The following is a 20,361-nucleotide window of genomic DNA, read 5'->3' as shown; positions in this document are numbered from 1 at the left end:
ACTCCCTTCACAAAAGTTTGTATTTCAGGGAGAGAGGCTTTTGAAAGAAAATGGATAAGGCCGAAATCTGAACCTTAAATAGATCCTAATTTTAGGCCGAAATTCACTCCAGTTTGCAGGAAGTGAAGGAAACGGCCCAGATGGAATTCTTCCGTAGGAGCATTCCTGGCCTCACACCAAGAAACATATTTTCGCCATATACTGTGATAATGTTTAGATGTCACGTCCTTCCTAGCCTTTATTAGCGTAGGAATGACCTCATCCAGAATACCCTTATCCGCTAGGATCCGGCGTTCAACCGCCATGCCATCCAACGCAGCCGCGGTAAGTCTTGGAATAGACATGGCCCCTGTTGCAACCGGTCCTGTCTTAGAGGAAGAGGCCACGGATCTTCTGTGAGCATTTCCTGCAGATCCGGATACCAGGTCCTTCGTGGCCAATCTGGAACAATGAGGATTGTTCTCATTCCTCTCCCTCCTACCATTCTCAACACCTTGGGTATGAGAGGAAGAGGGGGAAATACATAGACCGACTGGAACACCCACGGTGTCACTAGGGCATCTACAGCTACTGCCTGAGGGTCTCTTGACCTGGTGCAATACCTCTGTAGCTTCTTGTTGAGGCGGGACGCCATCATGTCTATCTGTGGCAGTTCCCACTGAATTGCAATCTGTGCGAAGGCTTCCTAAATAAGTCCTCTCTTGGATGCAGGTCGTGTTTGCTGAGGAAGTCTGCTTCTCAGTTGTCCACTCCCGGAATGTACTGCTGAAAATGCGCTTACATGATTTTCCGCCCAGCGGAGAATCCTGGTGGCTCCTGCCATTTCCACTCTGCTCTTTGTGCCGCCTTGGCGGTTTACATGAGCCACTGCGGTGATGTTGTCTGACTGGATCAGAACCGGTAGGTCGCGAAGCAATGTTTCCGCTTGCCGAAGGGCGTTGTATATGGCCCTCAGCTCCAGGATGTTGATTTGAATAAAAAGTTTTTTGACTTGACCCAAAGACCTTAGAAGTTTCTTCCCTGTGTGACTGCTCCCCCACCTCGGAGGCTCGCGTCCGTGGCTACCAGAATCCAGTCCTGGATGGCGACCCTGCAGAAGGTGAGCACTCTGCAGCCACCATAGGAGAGACACCCTGGCCCTAGGGGACAGGGTGATTAACTGATGCATCTGTAGATGTGATCTGGACCACTTGTCCCGTAGATCCCATTGGAAGGTCCTCGCATGGAACCTGCCGAAGGGAATGGCCCCGTAAGATGCCACCATCTTTCCCAGGAACCGAGTGCAGTGATGCACGGACACCTGTTTTGGCTTTAATAGGTTTTTTACCAGAGTCATTAGTTCCTGGGCCTTCTCTATCGGAAGATAAACCCATTTCTGGTCCGTATTCAGAATCATACCCAAGAAGGGCAGACGAGTCATAGGACAAAAAGTATGACAAACAGATTGTGGATAAGGCATACAAGAAATTGGAAGACACTGATAGACAACAGCTACTCAAATACAAAGAGAAAAACACCACACAACAGGGTAACGACTTATACTTTGTAACACAGTACAACACCGCAGCCGGAAAAATAAAACAAAGCATACAGAAGCACTGGGCAATACTGATGCAGGATGAAACATTAGCTACCCTCACAACCCAAAATAGTATATAGAAAAGCTCCGGACTTGAGATCAAAATTGGTACACAACCACATACCACCACCCAAAACTCAGCAGACTAAAATAGATGGTATCACAAAGAGACAGGGCTTTCATCATTGCGGCACATGTATAGGGTGCAGGACTACCAATGCAAGATCAACCAAAAGCATAACAGAATTCTCATCCACAAATACAGGACAGACATTCAAAGTTAGAGAAGAAATATCATGCCACACAAAGGGAGTCATTTATCTCATCACATGCCCGTGCGGACTCCAATATGTGGGACGCACAATTAGGACATTAAAAGTCTGAATATCGGAACATATACAAAACATCAAAAAAGGTTACGATAAACATAGTGTGTCTCAACACTTTAGAGACAAACACACACAGGATCCGACACAATTGAAATTTATGGCCATACAATAGGTGACGAACAACTGGCGGGGAGGTGACTTCATAAAAAGAATTAACAGGGAAGAACTCAGATGGATTTTTACCTTCAAAACCCTCACACCGAAGGGGCTCAACATAGAGTACAACATTTCTTCAGTATTATAGTGGACACTCACCATCTAACAAATAATCACCGTACGGATTAGGATCATTTAACACGGTATGATGAACCCATACCTCGGGTTATGGGACTACAAATGTAGAGGTATGACAAGACGTCTAGGGACTTAGATTAATTCATAAGTAAACACATGGTCAGTACCATTATATTAGTCCTACACTGAGGCAATCCACTCATCCTTAGAAAGCCATAAACATTTAGGGTCAGTGTAAATCATTTAAATCAGGAATGTAACCGCCTCCTGAGCTCTTACTACTAATATACATTAAAGTACTCACACACACTCTGATCATTAATACATTCCTCATTCTTATTTTTATATTTATATTTATTTGTATTTTTTTTATATATATATATATATATATATATATATATATATATTATATATATATATATATATATATATATAATAGAACAGAATGGGCGGCACTCCGAGACTTGATATAAGTGAAAATAAAGTGCTGAGACTTTTATTTGTCAAATACGCATGATCTACGTTTCGGGGTCGCAGCCCCGTCGTCATCCTGACGTAGATCATGCGTATTTGACAAATAAAAGTCTCAGCACTTTATTTTCATTTATATCAAGTCTCGGAGTGCCGCCCATTCTGTTCTATTATATTCCTGGGATGCAACCTGGAGGGAAGGCACCGTGAGCGCATCTTTTCCACATCAAGGGCGGGTGAGTGGACTCTATATGTATGTATGTATATATATATATATATATATATATATATATATATATATATATATTATTATTTTTTTAATTTTATTTATATTTATTTTTTTATATTTATTTTTATTATATCTGTTTATTTTTATATTTAGGTTTATTTTTATTTTATTTATTTATTTTTATAATTATTTTTAATATTTATTTTTATTTATTTTTATTTTTTATTTTCATTATTCATATTTATATTTATTTTTTAATTTTATTTTTATATTTATTTTCAATCACATATCAATCATATCTACTATTCATTTATTAATCATTTTTCACTCATCGTTACTATCTTTTCCTTTCACATCTCTTTCATCCTGTCATGCAATTGCATACATCGATATCCCACGTTACAGACAATTACCTAATATCATCACATACTATCCAAACCAATCATGCTATCCCCCCCCCCCACCATGTTTATCCCCTCCACCTATGTAATTATCATAATTTTTCAATCTATACAATATATGCACCGACAGTTCTACCATACATTATCCCCCATCTTTTTTCACACAAGTATTACCCATTATTAGTAATCAATCAGTGTTAACAGACATCCCAAATTAGGGACAAAGAATACGTCTCTTCCTATCAACATTGGAGAAAGCCGATTATATAATACTGGCCATTAACATAAAGGGGCGTGCACATACATTGGGAAACAATCAGTGCCATGTAACAAGCATATAATGATCCAAAGAGTCAAGACTTGTAATCCTAGAAAAAGGCAGATTGCTGAAACGCGTTGGAGGACTTGTCTCACTACACACTGCATTCTACAGACACCTCTCCCCGGCTGGAGAGAGGTATCCCCGAGCAACAGGGGCTAATTGAACACTCCCGCTCACGTGACACATCACGTGAGCGGCAAAGCAGGAAGTCACAGACGGGACCCGGCGGAGGAAGGAGGAAAGCGGCGGCCGCTGACCGGCCACGGGGACCGAGACGAGACGGCCTGGACATCAAAGGACACCGGAGGACTCGGGAATGGAAGCTGAGCCGGCACAGGCGCGCGGAACGCACCCCCGGCGGTAAGTGTAAGAACCAAGCCCGTACCCCCGATTCCTCATTTGGTGCACACAGGGAGGTCTGACAGGCGGGACGCCGCAAACTGTCACACACCCCACCACGACTGATACTAACCTAGTTTCAGAGCCACATAGGTGATACCATACCTATGGTAAAGGTGCACCCTTGGGCATACCTGACATTCATCCCGCAAGGGACCTCTGAACATTAGGACTCCTAAGGACGTAACACTGACACAGACATTGTGCCAGATTTACGGAGAGGCACATACTTTTACCCACCACTCTTATTATTAATTCTAGAAGTTTTGAGCAGAAGTGTACCATTCAGGAGGGTACACTGAAAAGGGTGGTCTGCATGACACACCTGACAGTGGGAACATACCACCCTAATAAACATCATTATATTACGACATATGGTAATTTGTGAACACTATCATACATCAAATTGTCACATCACTTTCTTCCCATTTTCTTTCATCCCTTCTTTCTCCATCTTCACCCTTTCTCTCACATTCCTTCTCTCCCACAAGTGCGCTGACCTCACCATTGCTTAACATTAGTACGGAGGTAGGACACCTCTAGGCCTAGCAGCACTAACCCCCCATCCCAGTGAGCGCAGTCTCTCTCCAATTATCAACGAGTCATAGGAACCAACTGTGACTTCGGGATATTGAGAATCCAGCCGAGTTGCTGTGACACCTTCAGCGAAAGTGACACGCTGTTCAACAACTGCTCTTTTGATCTCGCCCTTATTAGGAGATCGTCCAAGTATGGGATAATTGTGACTCCTTGCTTGCGTAGGAGCACCATAATTTCCGCCAATTACCCTGAAATTGGTAATGACAATACTGTACCGTAATTCTCAGGTACGCCTGATGGGGTGGATAAATGGGAACATGAAGGTATGCAGCCACCATAAAATCCCCCCCTTCCAGGCTGGCCATGATCGCTCTGAGCGATTCCACCTTGAATTTGAACCTTTTCAAGTATAGGTTCAGAGATTTTAATTTTAAAATAGGTCTGACCGAACCGTCCGGTTTCGGGACTACAGCCAAGGTTGAGTAATATCCCCTTCCTTGTTGAAGGAGGGGAACCTTGAGCATCACCTGTTGGAGATACAATGTGTGAATTGTATTTAATATTATCTCCCTTTCTGGGGGAGAAGCCGGTAGGGCCGATAAGGAAAACCGGCGAGGAGGCACCTCTTCGAATTCCAGCTTGTAACCCTGAGAAACAATTTCTATTGCCCAGGGATCCACCTGTGAGTGAACTCAGATGTGGCTGAAGAGTCGAAGACGTGCTCCCACTGGGGCGGACTCCATTAGCAGAGCCCCAGCGTCATGCGGTGGATTTAGTAGAGTCCGGGGAGGACTTCTGTTCCTGGGAACTAGCTGTGCCCTGCGCCCTTACCTCTAGTAAGAAAGGATGCTCCTCGTACTTTCTTGTTTTTCTGCGACCAAAAGGACTGCATTTGATAATGTCGTGCTTTCTTAGGCTGTGAGGGAATATAAGGCAAAAGATCAGATTTACCAGCTATAGCTGTGGAGACCAGGTCCGAGAGCCCTTCTCCACACAATTCCTCACCCTTGTAAGGTAAAACCTCCATATGTCTCTTTTAGTCGGCATCACCTGTCCATTGCATGTTCCACAGGACACGTCTAGCAGAAATCGACATAGCGTTGACTCTAGAACCCAGTAGACCAATGTCTCTTTGAGCATGTCTTATATATGACAGCATCTTTTATATATCCTAGGGTCAATAACATGGTATCCTTATCTAGGGTTTCAATCTCCGCTGATAAGGTATCTGTCCACGCTGCTACAGCGCTATGAACCCCTGCCGACACAATCGCCGGTCTGAGTAGTGTACCAGAATGTGTGTAAATGGACTTCAAAGTATTTTTACTGCATGCTATCTGCAGGATCCCTGAGGGTAGCTGTATCTTGGTGTGTCAGCGCTACCTTTTGGGTAAACGTGTCAACGCCTTGTCCACCCTAGGGGAGGATTACCATTGTATCCTGGCCCTAGCAGGGAAAGGATACGCCATGAGAATTCTTTTGGGAAACTGCAGTTTCTTGTCTGGAGATTCCCGCTCTTTTTCACACAATTCATGTGGTTCATGAGAGGAGGGAAAGTTACCTCAGCTTTCTTCCCCTTAAACATGTGTACCCTCGTGTCAGGGACAGATGGGTCATCAGAGATATGCAAAACATCTTTTATTACAATAATCATATATTGAATACTTTTCTGCCAGTTTTGGCTGTAACTTTGCATCATCGTAGTCGACACTGGAGTCAGACTCCGTGTCGGTATCAGTGTCTATTATTTTGGATAGTGGGTGTTTTGAGACTCTGAAGGTCCCTGCGACATAGGGACAGACATGGGTAGATTCCCTGTCTGTTCTCTAATCTTTTGTGCAATAAATTTACCTCAGCACTTAATTCCACATATCCAGTCAGGTGTCGGCGTTGTCAACGGAGACACCACACACACACATTTGCTCCATCTCCTCCTTAGAAGAGCCTTTTACCTCAGACATGTCGACACACACGTACCGACACACCACACACTCAGGGAATCCTCTTATCTGAAGACAGTTCCCCCACAAGGCCCTTTGGAGAGACAGAGAGATTATGCCAGCACACACCCAGCGCTAATACCCCAGGAAAAACACACGTGTTTACCCAGTAGCGCTGTAATACTATTATTTGCTGCCAAAGATGTGCCCCCCCCCCCCCCCTCTTCTCTGAAACCCCCTTTCACCGTGGATAAGCAGGGGAGAGTCCGGGGAGCTTCCTCTCAGCTGTGCTGTGGAGAAAATGGCGCTGGTGAGTGCTGAGGGAGAAGCCCCGCCCCCTCGGCGGCGGCCTTCTGTCCCGCTTAAATATAATAAAAACTGGCGGAGGCTCTTTATATCTACAGTGCCTAGCTGTATATATATCTCTTTTGCCAGAAATTAGGTTTATATTGCCTCCCAGGGCGCCCCCCCTGCACCCTTACAGTGACTGCCGTGTGTGAGGTGTGTAGGAGCAATGGCGCACAGCTGCACTGCTGTGCGTTACCTCAGTGAAGATCATGAAGTCTTCTGCCGCCTCTGACGTCTTCTTTTCTTCTCATACTCACCCGGCTTCCATCTTCCGGCTCTGTGAGGAGGATGGCGGCGCGGCTCCGGGACGATCTCCAGGCTGAGACCTGTGTTCTGACTCCCTCTGGAGCTAATGGTGTCCAGTAGCCTAAGAAGCAGAGCCTTGAAACTCACAGAAGTAGGTCTGCTTCTCTCCCCTTAGTCCCTCGATGCAGGGAGTCTGTTGCCAGCAGTGCTCCCTGAAAATAAAAAACCTAACAAATATACTTTCTGTCAGAAAGCTCAGGAGAGCTCTCTGAAAAGCACCCAGTCTCCACTGGGCACAGTATCAAACGGAGGTCTGGAGGAGGGGCATAGAGGGAGGAGCCAGTGCACACCAGATCTAAAGTCTTTCTTAAAGTGCCCATGTCTCCTGTGGAGCCCGTCTATCCCCATGGTCCTTACGAAGTCCCCAGCATCCTCTAGGACGTAACAGAAAAAAAGATATAATGCTACTGTTTTAACACATATATACAATACAAGTTTGGCTTTTCAAATTACGAGAGTCTTATCTTTATGAGACTGAGTTTACTGTACTTCTTCTGGGGCCTCCCTATTGCTAGGCAGCTTCCGCAACCTCCAATCCCACCCCTGTGAAACTCGTGATTTCGCAGATTGGGAATACGGCTTAGTAAATGACAGCATGATCCATCCATATATATACAGTAGTGTACCGGCCGTGTCGTGTTTGTCATTTACTAAGCACCCAGTCCGTGAAATCACAAGTCTCAAGGGGTGGGATTGGAGGTAGGGGAGGCTGCCTATTAAAGCAATGGGGAGGCACAGGAAGAAGTACAGTAATCTCAGTCTCAGAGATAACACTCTCGGAATTTAAAAAGCCACAGTTTTAGAATAAATAGCTCCTACAGTATTCTCTATTTTTGACTGTAGATCTGTGTGTACTTGTTTTGGGAAAATTTTAAAAAACTGTAGACGCAAATTTTTACACAGATATACAGAACAATACAAGTGTGTCCGTTGCGGGAATTGTACCCTAGCTCACGGGCATGGTAACCATCGGTGATACCACTGTGCCAAGAGAGCTATGGAGACCGGTGACTGATACCTGTAGTGACATATTGATGTTGCTCATTGTAATTTTTTTTATAGTGCTGTGTGTCCCAACTCTAGCGCTGATTGTAATGATTTTTATTTTTTATTTTAGAGAGCTGTGTGGAACTCTGAACTGTGCTTTTCTTTGTGTGCGTTGGAGACGCTGAGCAAATCTTATTCAGTGTTCAAATTTCTACTTACAGTAATGTAGGGATCATTTTTATACAGCGCACCACGGGAACTTTCAGTTGTAAAGTCATGTTGTTCCTGGGTGCCTGCCGCTCCGGTGATTTCGTACTAAGCCCTGCAGTACTAATGTATTAAAACATAACTAAATATATTTAATGTGCACTGGCCCGCTTGTCAGGGCTTGCTACAATGTTCAGTATCCTGTAGTGCCATATCCACCAACCGCTATTCAGCACTGTACTGTAGTTTTCATAAGTGTAACAACCACCACCCAGTGGTGAAACTGTGTATTACATGCTAAGGATCATCTTGTGCCTTATCACACCTTACATCACCTACTTGCGCTATTTACTTGGCACGACTAGGACACCTGTATGGCGCAGCAGAAGCAACGATAAGCATGCTACATCTGAAAAGGTGACATTTGGTCCTTCAATGCAGGGTAACCCCCCCCGGGCAGAGAGTATAATGCATGCAATTAAAAATTCTCCAAAATTACCCTTTAACATAAAACTGGAGCAATCTCGGCACCTGGTTGTACTTTATTTCCACAAATAAAATTGATCACGTAAATATATATTTTTATTAAAGTACCTGTGTTCTCTGACTTCTGTTGCGTCATTTGGGTTGTAGTAGTTGCGTCCAATCTGCTTCATGTTCATTATCTTTAGAATCCTAAGAACATAAAATGGAGGTCAGCTAAATAGTCAGAGCAATGGGCATCGTCAGCAAGAGTATCAGATCAGACCACGGAATTTACACATTTTTGTGAAATCATTCGAGAGACACTGAGCGGTGCTGCATAGAGCTCCCTATAGGACTATAGAATATTCAGTGAGTGTGTGAGTGAGTTCATTTCTCTAGTTCGCCACCATGCTGAGAACTATTTTTCTAACCAGCCCCCACAGGACAGAACATGAGAACAAGTGAAGAACAAAATAAAGGAAGGAAAAAGGCACCACAGCTGTAGCGAGTGGGCACTCTGTTCCCCTAATTGATCCACCGAAAAGGATTTTGGTCAGTATAAGAACTTGTGCAACCACTTGGGGGAACAAAGGACCATGGAGATGTCCCTGAGCAGGGTCAGCGGATAACTGTACTCCCAGCACTGCACCTTGGGGCTAAAACTGGAGTTTTAAGAACAGGGACGGATTGGGGCCGAAACTCTGCCAGGTAATTCTTCCACCCCCGCCATAAGCCATGCATCATGGCTGCATTGGCACACACCGGGGTCTTAGTATCTGTTAAAGGTCCATCTGTCATGCTTCCCTGAGCTGCATTTATCTGTTCAAGATTCACAAAGGTAAACAAGTCACCAGGAACATTGGCGCAGCACAGGGCCAGAACATCAAGCGCCTTCCTGAGGATCATTCCTAGCTCCAGGTCTCAGCATCTCTGCAGTCTCCTGTTTCTCTGTTGCCACTACGTCCTACGTCAGCATATCTACCACTGCTCTGTTTATACCACCGGTCTCCAGGGAATCCTGCTGCCGCCATTACCTGATTTACCAGCAATGCTTGTGACATCCACATTATCCTTTGCATCTACTCCCTAGTATCCTCTGCTGATGCATTTAGGAGCCATTATTCTCATCTGCCTCCAGTGTCCTCAGCTGCTGCTACTTGATCATCTGTGACCACGCTAGCGTGTACCTAATACATCTCGTGTCTCTGGCACCTGTATCAGACAGACATGGTACCTTCATCCACTGCTCTGCTTGTGCCTCGCAGCACCTCTGGACTCTGGTTCCATGCATACTCCGGCATCCTCCTACTCTGGACCTCCTTTCCAGCCTGCTCTCTGAAGGCTCAGTCTGGTCAGCGAATTCACTAGCTGCTGGCTGGTTACAGGTTCCCCTGCACTGTAGGTTTCTTCTGGGGCTGGTCCTGAGTAAGGGGTGTTGGTACCAGGGCTGTAGCCAGTCTTGTAACCTTTGTTCCTGACTTCTCAGATACTGAGTTCCAAAACCAGGTTACAGTTCAGAGTTTGAGTCAGAGCAGCAGCTACAGTTCTAGATAAGTTAGACTCTGATTGCTTGTCTGAGTTCCAACTATCTTCTGGCACAATATTGTACTTAGTCCCTTAATAGTGCTCCCCGAGTTCCTACAGTGGGTGCTTGGGTCTGCTAGCCTATATCAGGTTAATGGGCTATGGTCACTCATATGATTCCAGGTTGAGTCATAAGTTCCAGGTCAATATCCCAGCATAACTTCAGTCTGAAGTTCTCTCACTAAGCTACAGTGTTTCCCAACTACCTATGCTCATTCCATGAGCAACAACTACTGTACCTGAATCTCCTCATTTGAGTCACAAGGGCATGGCCTCATGCACACCACGTCTAAACATGCCGGCCCAGCAATGCGCAAAGAGGCATAACCAGCAGCCAGACCTTCAGCAGTGTGTTCTTTCACTGTTCATCATTACCATCAGAAAAATAAACACTGGATCTCAGTATATTTAGAGACACCGGCAATATTACATTAATTAGAAATCAGCAACTTCAATGTAGAATAACCTACATTCTAGAGATTAGCAACTATCATTAACAAATCATCAATCCACGGGTCCAAGTGAATAGAGACTTACTCAGCGTATAAAATGGCTGCCTCTACCACGTACGTAGCGTACAATGAGCAGGGGCGTTTTAAGAGAAGAGGACGCCCACACACAGGATGCCCCTTCACCATGCATCACCATCCCAATACAGGGGCTTGCAGTGGCTGGGTCCATTCCACGGCTTCCCAAAGTTGCTGTACAGTTTGAATTTTAGACTACTGCTCATATTGTGCACCACAAAGAGAAAATAGTGATGGCAGAGACACAGGGCAGAGCAGAGGCAGACACACGAGGCAGAGCAGAGGCATGGGGCAGAGCAGATACACGGGCAGAGCAGAGGCAGAGACGCAGAGCAGAGACACGGGGCAGAGCAGAGGCAGAGGCACGGGGCACAGCAGAGGCAGAGACACGGGGCAGAGGCAGAGACACGCGGCAGAGGCAGAGACACGGGGCAGAGCAGAGGCAGAGACACGGGGCAGAGCAGAGGCAGAGACACGGGGCAGAGCAGAGGCAGAGACACGGGGCAGAGCAGAGGCAGAGACACGGGGCAGAGCAGAGGCATGGGGCAGAGCAGAGGCAGATACATGGGGCAGAGCAGAGGCACGGGGCAGAGCAGAGGCACGGGGCAGAGCAGAGGCAGATACATGGGGCAGAGCAGAGACACTAACAAGGATCTTATACTGTAAGGTGGTCAGAGAAAGAAGGGAAACAGAAAAGGCTTCAGAGAACAACTATACTACATAGTGGGGATTAACAAAAGCCATCATCAGACCTCCTAAAAATGATGTTGTAGAACTGAAAGCAGGTCGGCGAAGTAGGCGGTAACTCGTTAGTTAGAGTAATTGTCACTTTCACATTCTCTCCATTTCGGGTTTGGCTGAACACTTCAGTAACCTGCAATGAAAAGTATAATAATGATTAATACCAACCACCTTATGGACGCATTTCTATCTCAGGTGTAGTAGAGGAACTTACCTTATTAAGTCTCTTTGGTAAAAATAATAATGTGCCATCAAAAGCATGCGCTTTCCCTATGGTTTCCTCATGCTGGTATAGTAAAGCCGTCCTCAAACGCCTGGACTCCATTTGTGGATTGTAGTCAATGTGGTACTGGTATAGGACCCACTGTGGCCGGGAGACCAGTTTGATGTGGTTGGTGACCAGCTGAATTGTGCTACCAGAAACACCTATCGGTAAAGAGTAGGAAAGGCGGTGTAGTAGTGTGTAACATGCATCACGTATAAGGACATCGGTACATTGCTACAGGTTCTGTGACGCTTCTCAGTGTACAGCTCATGTGCCTCAAGTTTTGCTGGGAACAATTTTGTTTTTTAAATGGAAAATTATACCCAGATTAAAAGAATTAGGAATAAATTTATTCTACATATAAAGGAGCAACGGGAAGGACTAAGCGTTTGGTCACATAGGTATCCCAGTGCTCCAAGTTCAGATATCTGGCACCCCCTTATGTAATGAGGATCCGGTCTTAAGGTCGACTGCACTTAGGTCGACACTCATTAGGTAAACATGGTTACAATGCTGACATGTACAAGGTCGAAATGGAAAAAGGTCATTAGTTACTTTTTTTTTTTTTAAATTAATCTTTACGATTCACGTGGACTACGATTGGGAATAGTAACCTGTGCCGAGTGCAGCGGTAGCAAAGCGAGGAACCTTGCCCGAAGCATGGCGAGGGGATACGGTGCACTAATTGGGGTTCAAGGTCACTTTACGAAGAAAATGACACCAATTTTTTTTTTTTTAAACTCATGTGGACCTTTTTCCAGGTTGACCTAATGACAGTGTTGACCTAGTCACTGTCAACCAGAGCCGACTCTAACCAATATGATGCCCTAGGCAAGATTGTGGCTGGTGCCCCCTAGCACCGCCGCTAGTTCCGCCTCTGACCCTGCACCCCTTTTCCAGGACCATCACCCCTCACTCACAACAGCCCTCATTTTGGTCCTCCTAACCCCTATATTTTAAATAGGAACAGTGCGCACATTCGGTGCACAGCCCGAAAAAGGGGCGTGTTCTTGCTGGGAAGGGGCATGGCCACACAATAGTACCCCCAATTTAAATTATGCCACACAGTAGTGCAACTTTACTCACATTTTAACATGCAATAGTGTCCCTAATTCGCATTACATCACACAGTAGTACCACTTTACCTTATATACATTACTCCTCACTGTAGTGCCCCTTATTCACATTACATCACACTGAATTGCTCCTTATTCACATTACACCATATTGCTCTTTATTCACCTTATACCACACAGTAGTGCCCTTTTTATACGTTATGCCACACAATAGAGCACCTTATACACATAATGTCACACATTAATAATGCATTTATACGCATAATACCACACAGTAAAGCTCCTCACATGACACACATTATTAATGTTCTTATAAACATAATGCACCTTACACATTTTGCCAACCTTTATTAATGCCCTTATACACATAATGTCCCTTACACATATGCCGCACATTAATGCATTTATACACGACACACATAATGCCCCTTACACATATGCTGCACATCAGTAATGCCTTTATACACATGACACACATAGTGCCCCTTAAGGTGGCCATCCACTACTCAGACTTGTCTGAACTGCAGATCTCATCAGATTTCTCTTGAGCTCTCCCGGGAGCTTCCCGGGAAACGGATCTGACCCTGGGCTTAATTTTCACTACATTCACTTCAGATATATCTGATGCGATCTATCATGTGCCAGATCGCATCAGATATATCTGATGCACACATGCTACATGCGATTTATCTGATGCTGCTGCTGCCGCTGTTCCCCCTCTTGGTGGGTGGGAGTGGCTAGGGAGATGCCAGTCAAGTGACGCTTCAGATGAATCTGATCAGATACATCTGAAGTAAAAAAAACAATCCGATGTGCACCTGTTTTCTTCAGATTCAGATAAATAGTTGGGGCAGCCTCAGAGATCTGTAGTTCAGACATATCTGACACGGGAGTGCGCATCGGATCGGAAGAGCCACCCGATGTGACACTTTTCTTCAGATATGACGGTCAGATGTGTCGAAATCTGAAGAAAACTGCCCAAATCGGACTAGTGGATGGGGGCCTTTACACATTTGCAACGCATTATTAATGCATTTATACACGACACACATAATGCCCCTTACACATATGCCAAACACTACTGCACAAACAACTCACCTGCACATAGCACTCATATGGCCGCTAACACTGTGACCTCTGCCTCTGCTTGGATACAGATGTGTCCTCATACATCTTGCCTCAATAAGCCATGCAGCAGGAGATGCCTGGCGTGAGTCAGCTGGCAGCTCTGCTAACGTCTGCGCCTCTTTTGATGAAAGTGCATCTTATTTGCATTACCATGTGGTAATGCACAAGCAGCTTCGGCTGATTAACATGATATGCGGTATGCCTATATTCTGTGTGCAAATGTGGCTGTATCTGCATATGAAATGCTACGTTACAGTGATTTCCAGGAATACACTGTAACGTAGCATTTCGTATGCAGCTGCAGTCACACAGAATATAGGCATGCTGCATATCATTTTAATCAGCAGAAGCTGCTTGTGCCCATGGCATACCAAATGCCCTATGCATTTTCCTAGTTCGCCTATGCCTAGGGCCGGCTCTTCTGTCGACCAATAGTGGTCAACCGAGTTACTGTCGACCCTATGATCCACACCCCTTCTGACGGCATAAGAATTTTACCTTAATAGATTTGTGTGTGTGTCTAGATGTCCTGAGTCACCATAGCACTGCTGTAAATAAAAGGGAAAATTCTTATGCTGCCAGAAGCAGCCCTGTGCCAAAGCAACCAGCAAGCAGGAGATCTATAGAGGGGTCCTCTATAACACATGGTTCCAGTGTACACCGACAGAATGATGGAAAAAACAGTGACCTAGTTTACTGTTCCTTCTAAAATAGGTAGAGACTGGTATATGTAACAAAATAAATACATAAAAAGCCCAAGAATATTATACAGTATAATGCAGCGTCTCCCTTTATTGTGTCCGCAAGTCTCTTCCCAAGGGGTCTACTGTATAAAAATATGTAACATCTGAAACATGGGTGGGCTGCTGTGGGAATTATTAGGAAGAGTAGGTTTCTCCTTAAATACTTCATGGTAGTCCAAGTAGTATACTGGTGAGAGCCACACAATAACCAATCATGTTACATACTGTATGCTGCATAATGGAACATTAAGTGGCTGTGTGGAGAACATGTCTTCCTCGGCTGAAAATATATCCAAGTGATCACAGGTAGAGAACACAGTATACAAGAGTCATATAGCAAATTGCTCCGCAGAGTCTCCCTGTGCGTCCTAGTCGCATTGCGTTGCCAATAAGACATTTTTGGCAGACAAACAAAAAAAAAAAGAGGCCCATTGCACGGGACCTGGCGGCTCACTCACACCAGGCATCTCGTTCTGCATGGCGAATAGATGCATCTTTATGCCTGAACGATTACTTCTCTAATCCTCCAAGAAATGTCTTATTTGGAAGGATACTGCTAAAATCAAAAATAACGGTTCTGGATTCCTAAGATGTAGATAAATATACAGGGATCATTCTCCTGGAACGACTTGCCTGCTCTAAGATAACCTGTCACTGCAGATCTACAGTATGGATGCAACAAAGTCCCCTTTTGATGATGACAGACAATTGTGTTGGTCTCCTGAGGTCCAGAATAGCGTTGAATGCTCTTGACGTTTTCGGCCAGTTAATTGTTCTGCAGAGCCCTTAGCTCAGGGGAGTCTGTATTGTTGAATGACATTTCATTTTGGATTCTAAGGGAATACATTTTTGGATCCTTCTCTCATGATGTCTAAATCTCAGTCAATGACAGAATGTGATCTCCTTTCTGCAAACTGGACAATTCCCTAACCCTATTGGTGTAGTCATGTCAGATCATTGTGGAATATTTTGGGTTGCCTTTCACTCTTAGGGGGTATTAATTAGCAGTGGGGTTTACCTCGCTGGTAACTGGCGGCTAAAATCCCTGTGGTGTGGGGAAAAACTATTCAATTAAATACACTTTTATGTAGACTTTACCTTGCAGCTAACTGAATACCCCCCTTAATCCTGAAGTCTTGAAAAGGGTGCCTAGGGGTAGATCTAACATTCTATCTACTATATTGCCTTCCATCCTGTTGATAGAGATGTGTCCTCTTACATCTTTGCTCCGTGCGCTACAAATCGCGTAACACAACGCGCGAGTGCTGTGCGACTCGGTAGCACCGAGCGTCTTTTTTGCATTTTATCCACAAAAATGCATCTCAGAAATGAAATAGGACACACAAGCAGCTTTTGCTGATTAAAATGATATGCAGCATGCCTATACTCTGTGTGTGACTGCGGTTGTATTTGCATACAAAATGTTATGCTATAGTGTTTCCATGGAAAACACTAACGTGGCATTTCGGATGTAGATAGAGCCGCGATTACAAACAGAATATAGGCATGTCGCATTTTATTTTAATCATCAGAAGCTGCTTGTGCAACCTATTGCACTACTGTGTGTCTAAGATGCATTTTCGCGAAAATAAATGCAACAAAAAGACTCTTGGCACTACAGAGTCCCATCATGGCATGGCATGACTTCAAGGGCTATTTAGCGTGATTCCAGCAAGGATGTATAGCTCACATCTATAGCTTTTGGCATCGCTAAATTGCTCACCTGGTGAGGGAGGCTGAAAAACCAGGACTTTTACTCCTGTAGTATATCAGGTAGCTTTAACTCCATAGAATTATGGAATCCAGTCCTCCTCAAATTTACACCAAAAAAAAAAAAAAAATTGTTATTCAAAATGGAGATTAACCAAATTATTTTTAAACTGGCCATCGGCTGCCTAATGGTCGTAACCAGAGGGCTCTTCTGGCCACAAAGGTTGATGCCATAGATCTTGCTTTGGTTGGAATGGCGTCCAAAGAAGCTTCATATAGAGAAACAATTATTTTTTGTATAATGCACATATCTAAACAGATATTGCCTGTTTACCTTCTCTTCAATCTCTGTATGGAGTGTTATCTCCTCATAATATCACAGCAGTGACCACAGACGCCAAAGTGATACTTGATAAGTTTAGATTTTTTTTTAGATTTTTTTTAAAGCACTTTCCATTCTTCTCTCCATGGGATCCATAAATGGAAATGTAGTTCTAGCAAACTAGACGGTTATGGCTGCATCGGATATAGGATCACAGGGCCTGATTTAGAGATGGATGCAGTAAGCACATCAGCTGTGTCTTTGGACGCAGCTACTGCACGAAAATATGCAAGAGCAGCAGGAGGCGACTTAAAGAGACACCTCCTGCATTCTTGCGTAATCCCCTGCTGCATGGAAAAAAGGAGCATCGGATCACTTGCATAAACATCGGCAATCTGAGAGACCCTCAGGTTACTCAGGGTGGCTGGGCTGTTCAAGCTGCTGTTGCCAGTGAAGTCCAAGGACGTAGCAGAATGCAATGGGCCAGTCCCCTATATCCCCGCCTCCTGGCTCAGGCAATTCAGTTCTTTTCCAAAGCTCAAGGCAGGAGCATCATAGAGAGCCCTAATCAATCAAGAAGAACATACATACACACACTTCCATACAAGAAGGAAGAGGTTAGTTAGTGTAAGGATCCTCAAATCAGGTGCGTCAGGGAGGGATACTTGTGGATACTGTGGACTTAAGAGAAATAGAGTTATCGACGATAAGTCTACCATAACTACATAATCCTCCTGCAGGGTCCACAGTAGTTCCCACAGGATATACATTGGGATGTCCCAAAGCAAATTTAGTGGAGGGGACGCTCCCGATTGGACAGGAGAATCCTTTGCCCGAATGCAGCGTCCTGAGAGGCAAAGGTATCAAAGGCACAATGTCTAATGGATGTGTTGATGAAAGACCATGTGGCTGCATTACATATCTGTTCAGCTGAGGCACCACGTTGTGCTGCCCAAGATGGATCTACCTTACGAGTAGAATGAGCAGAGACAGCCGAAATAGGGAGATCAGCCCAAGAGTAAGCTTCCGAGATAGTCATTTGAAGCCACCTCGCCAGTGTCAACCGCTGACCGCAAAGTTCCCACCATTGGATACAATGGAGCGCATAGGCGTACATTGTATCTCTGCCGTGTGCATCCTCACAGACACTACAGGAGCACACATCCAATCAGGAGAGTGCCACGACGTGGCGCTCCCTGATTGGCTGAAGGGACCCTCTTTGACAGGAGTCAGGGGGGGTCCTGGCAGTCGGGGAAAGGGGTCCCATGTGTAAACATGGGACCCCTTTCAGTGCGTGGTCGGGTTTCCGTTTTTTTGTTTTGCCAAGTACATGGATTATACAAAGAAGACAAGCAACACTGGATTATGTGAGTATAATTTTTTTCACAGGTACCCCGAGGACTCTACATGGAGAAGAGGACCGAGCCTCGTGTGAACATAGGTAAGTATGTATGTTTGGAGGTGTGCATGTATGTAATAAACTTATACTGTCACGGTGTGTGTGTGTCCTGTTTTTTGTTGGGTATTTTTTTAGTAGTAGTACTACTACTACAGATACCAGCGGGCCCGGTTTTCCACCGCATGCTGGTACTTGTGGTTCTCCAAGTACCAGCTTGCGGGGGAGGCTTGCTGGGACTTGTAGTACTGCTACTAAAAACAATAGTCTGATTTTTTACACTTGGCTATCAGCCCCCATCCGCCGCCCTTGGATTGGAAGGGGAGGGGACAGCCTCGGGCTTCACCCCTGGCCCTTGGGTGGCTGGAGGGGGGGGACCCCTTGATTTAAGGGGTTCCCACTCCTCCAGGGTACCCCGGCCAGGGGTGACTAGTTGGGTATGTAATGCCAGGGCCGCCGGGACCACAATAAAAGTGTCCCCCGGCTGTGCATTATGTACCTGGCTAGTGGAGCCCGGTGCTGGTTTAAAAAATACGGGGGGGACCCCTAAGCTTTTTGTCCCCCGTATTTTTTGAACCAGGACCAGGCGCAGAGCCCGGTGCTGGTTGTTGAAATATGGGGGAACCCCTGTAATTTTTTCCCCATATTTTTTCAACCAGGACCGGCTCAAAGAGCCCGAGGCTGGTTATGCTTAGGAGGGGGGACCCCACGCATTTTTTTTTCTGTATTTACACTAAACACACCCTTTCCCATAGATAACCATGCACAGATCTCACTGATCCGTGCATGGTTATCCAAACTCGACTGGAAAAAGCAGGTCTATTTTTTTGCTGCTTTTATTAACGATTCGCAAAAAAATAGACCCGCACTTGAGCACTCAGAGACTAACACCCAAATACGAATGAACAGTGAATACCCGTATTGTATGAAATAACAGCCGCGTTTGACCGATGGTCTATTCATTCGTATTTCAGAACTTTGCCGTTAAATCCATTACGAATAGACCAGACACTGCCGAGATTTGTGCTTAGTGAATTCCCGGATTGGGACTTTGAAAAAAAAAAAAAAACACAAATCGGACAAACTAGATTTTTTAGTAAATATTGGCCAAAGACTCTAGAACCTTATTGGACTCTGAGTCAGCCTTCCATGTACGTATCCAAACAGCTCTACGTACTGCTACTGCTGAGGCTTGAGAGGCAATAATACCCTTGTCCAAGGCTGCCATATGGGATTTTTGCTCTCTAGATGCCATTGAGAGATCATCCTCCAACGCATCAGCCCAGGCCGCTACTGCTTTTGCCATCCAGACTGAAGCCATGGCTGGTCTTACAATTGCCCCTGATAAGGAGAAATCTAACTTTCTACCCGTAACAAATTAAAGATTGGCAAGAAAGAAAGGCAATGTAGATTTACGCACCAGTCGAATGACATGCATATCTACTTTGGGAGCCACCGCCCTTTTTAAACAGTGCCCAGCTGGAAGTGGATAATAAGATTTTACTTACCGATAAATCTATTTCTCGGAGTCCGTAGTGGATGCTGGGGTTCCTGAAAGGACCATGGGGGAATAGCGGCTCCGCAGGAGACAGGGCACAAAAAGTAAAGCTTTTCCAGATCAGGTGGTGTGCACTGGCTCCTCCCCCTATGACCCTCCTCCAGACTCCAGTTAGGTACTGTGCCCGGATGAGCGTACACAATAAGGGAGGATTTTGAATCCCGGGTAAGACTCATACCAGCCACACCAATCACACCGTACAACCTGTGATCTAAACCCAGTTAACAGTATGATAACAGCGGAGCCTCTGAAAGATGGCTTCCTTCAACAATAACCCGAATTAGTTAACAATACTATGTACAATTTATGCAGATAATCCGCACTTGGGATGGGCGCCCAGCATCCACTACGGACTCCGAGAAATAGATTTATCGGTAAGTAAAATCTTATTTTCTCTATCGTCCTAGTGGATGCTGGGGTTCCTGAAAGGACCATGGGGATTATACCAAAGCTCCCAAACGGGCGGGAGAGTGCGGATGACTCTGCAGCACCGA

General features: G+C 45.1%; 1 protein-coding gene across 2 annotated transcripts in view; it reads right to left on the bottom strand.

Moving 5' to 3' along the window:
- The window catches only part of LOC134994354 (piwi-like protein 1), a 549,333-nt gene that overhangs the window by 222,716 nt on the left and 306,256 nt on the right, over positions 1–20,361 (bottom strand). For both annotated transcript variants that reach the window (XM_063950974.1, XM_063950975.1), the window contains exons 5-7: positions 11,884–12,095; positions 11,681–11,802; positions 8,947–9,027 (exon numbers count right to left, since the gene is read on the bottom strand). In XM_063950974.1, the coding sequence (XP_063807044.1) occupies positions 8,947–9,027; positions 11,681–11,802; positions 11,884–12,095 (415 nt within the window). The remainder of the gene's footprint in view (positions 1–8,946; positions 9,028–11,680; positions 11,803–11,883; positions 12,096–20,361) is intronic.

Source organism: Pseudophryne corroboree, chromosome 2, assembly GCF_028390025.1.
Source record: "Pseudophryne corroboree isolate aPseCor3 chromosome 2, aPseCor3.hap2, whole genome shotgun sequence".
NCBI lineage: Eukaryota > Metazoa > Chordata > Amphibia > Anura > Myobatrachidae > Pseudophryne > Pseudophryne corroboree.
This window is presented reverse-complemented; position numbering and strand designations above follow the sequence as displayed.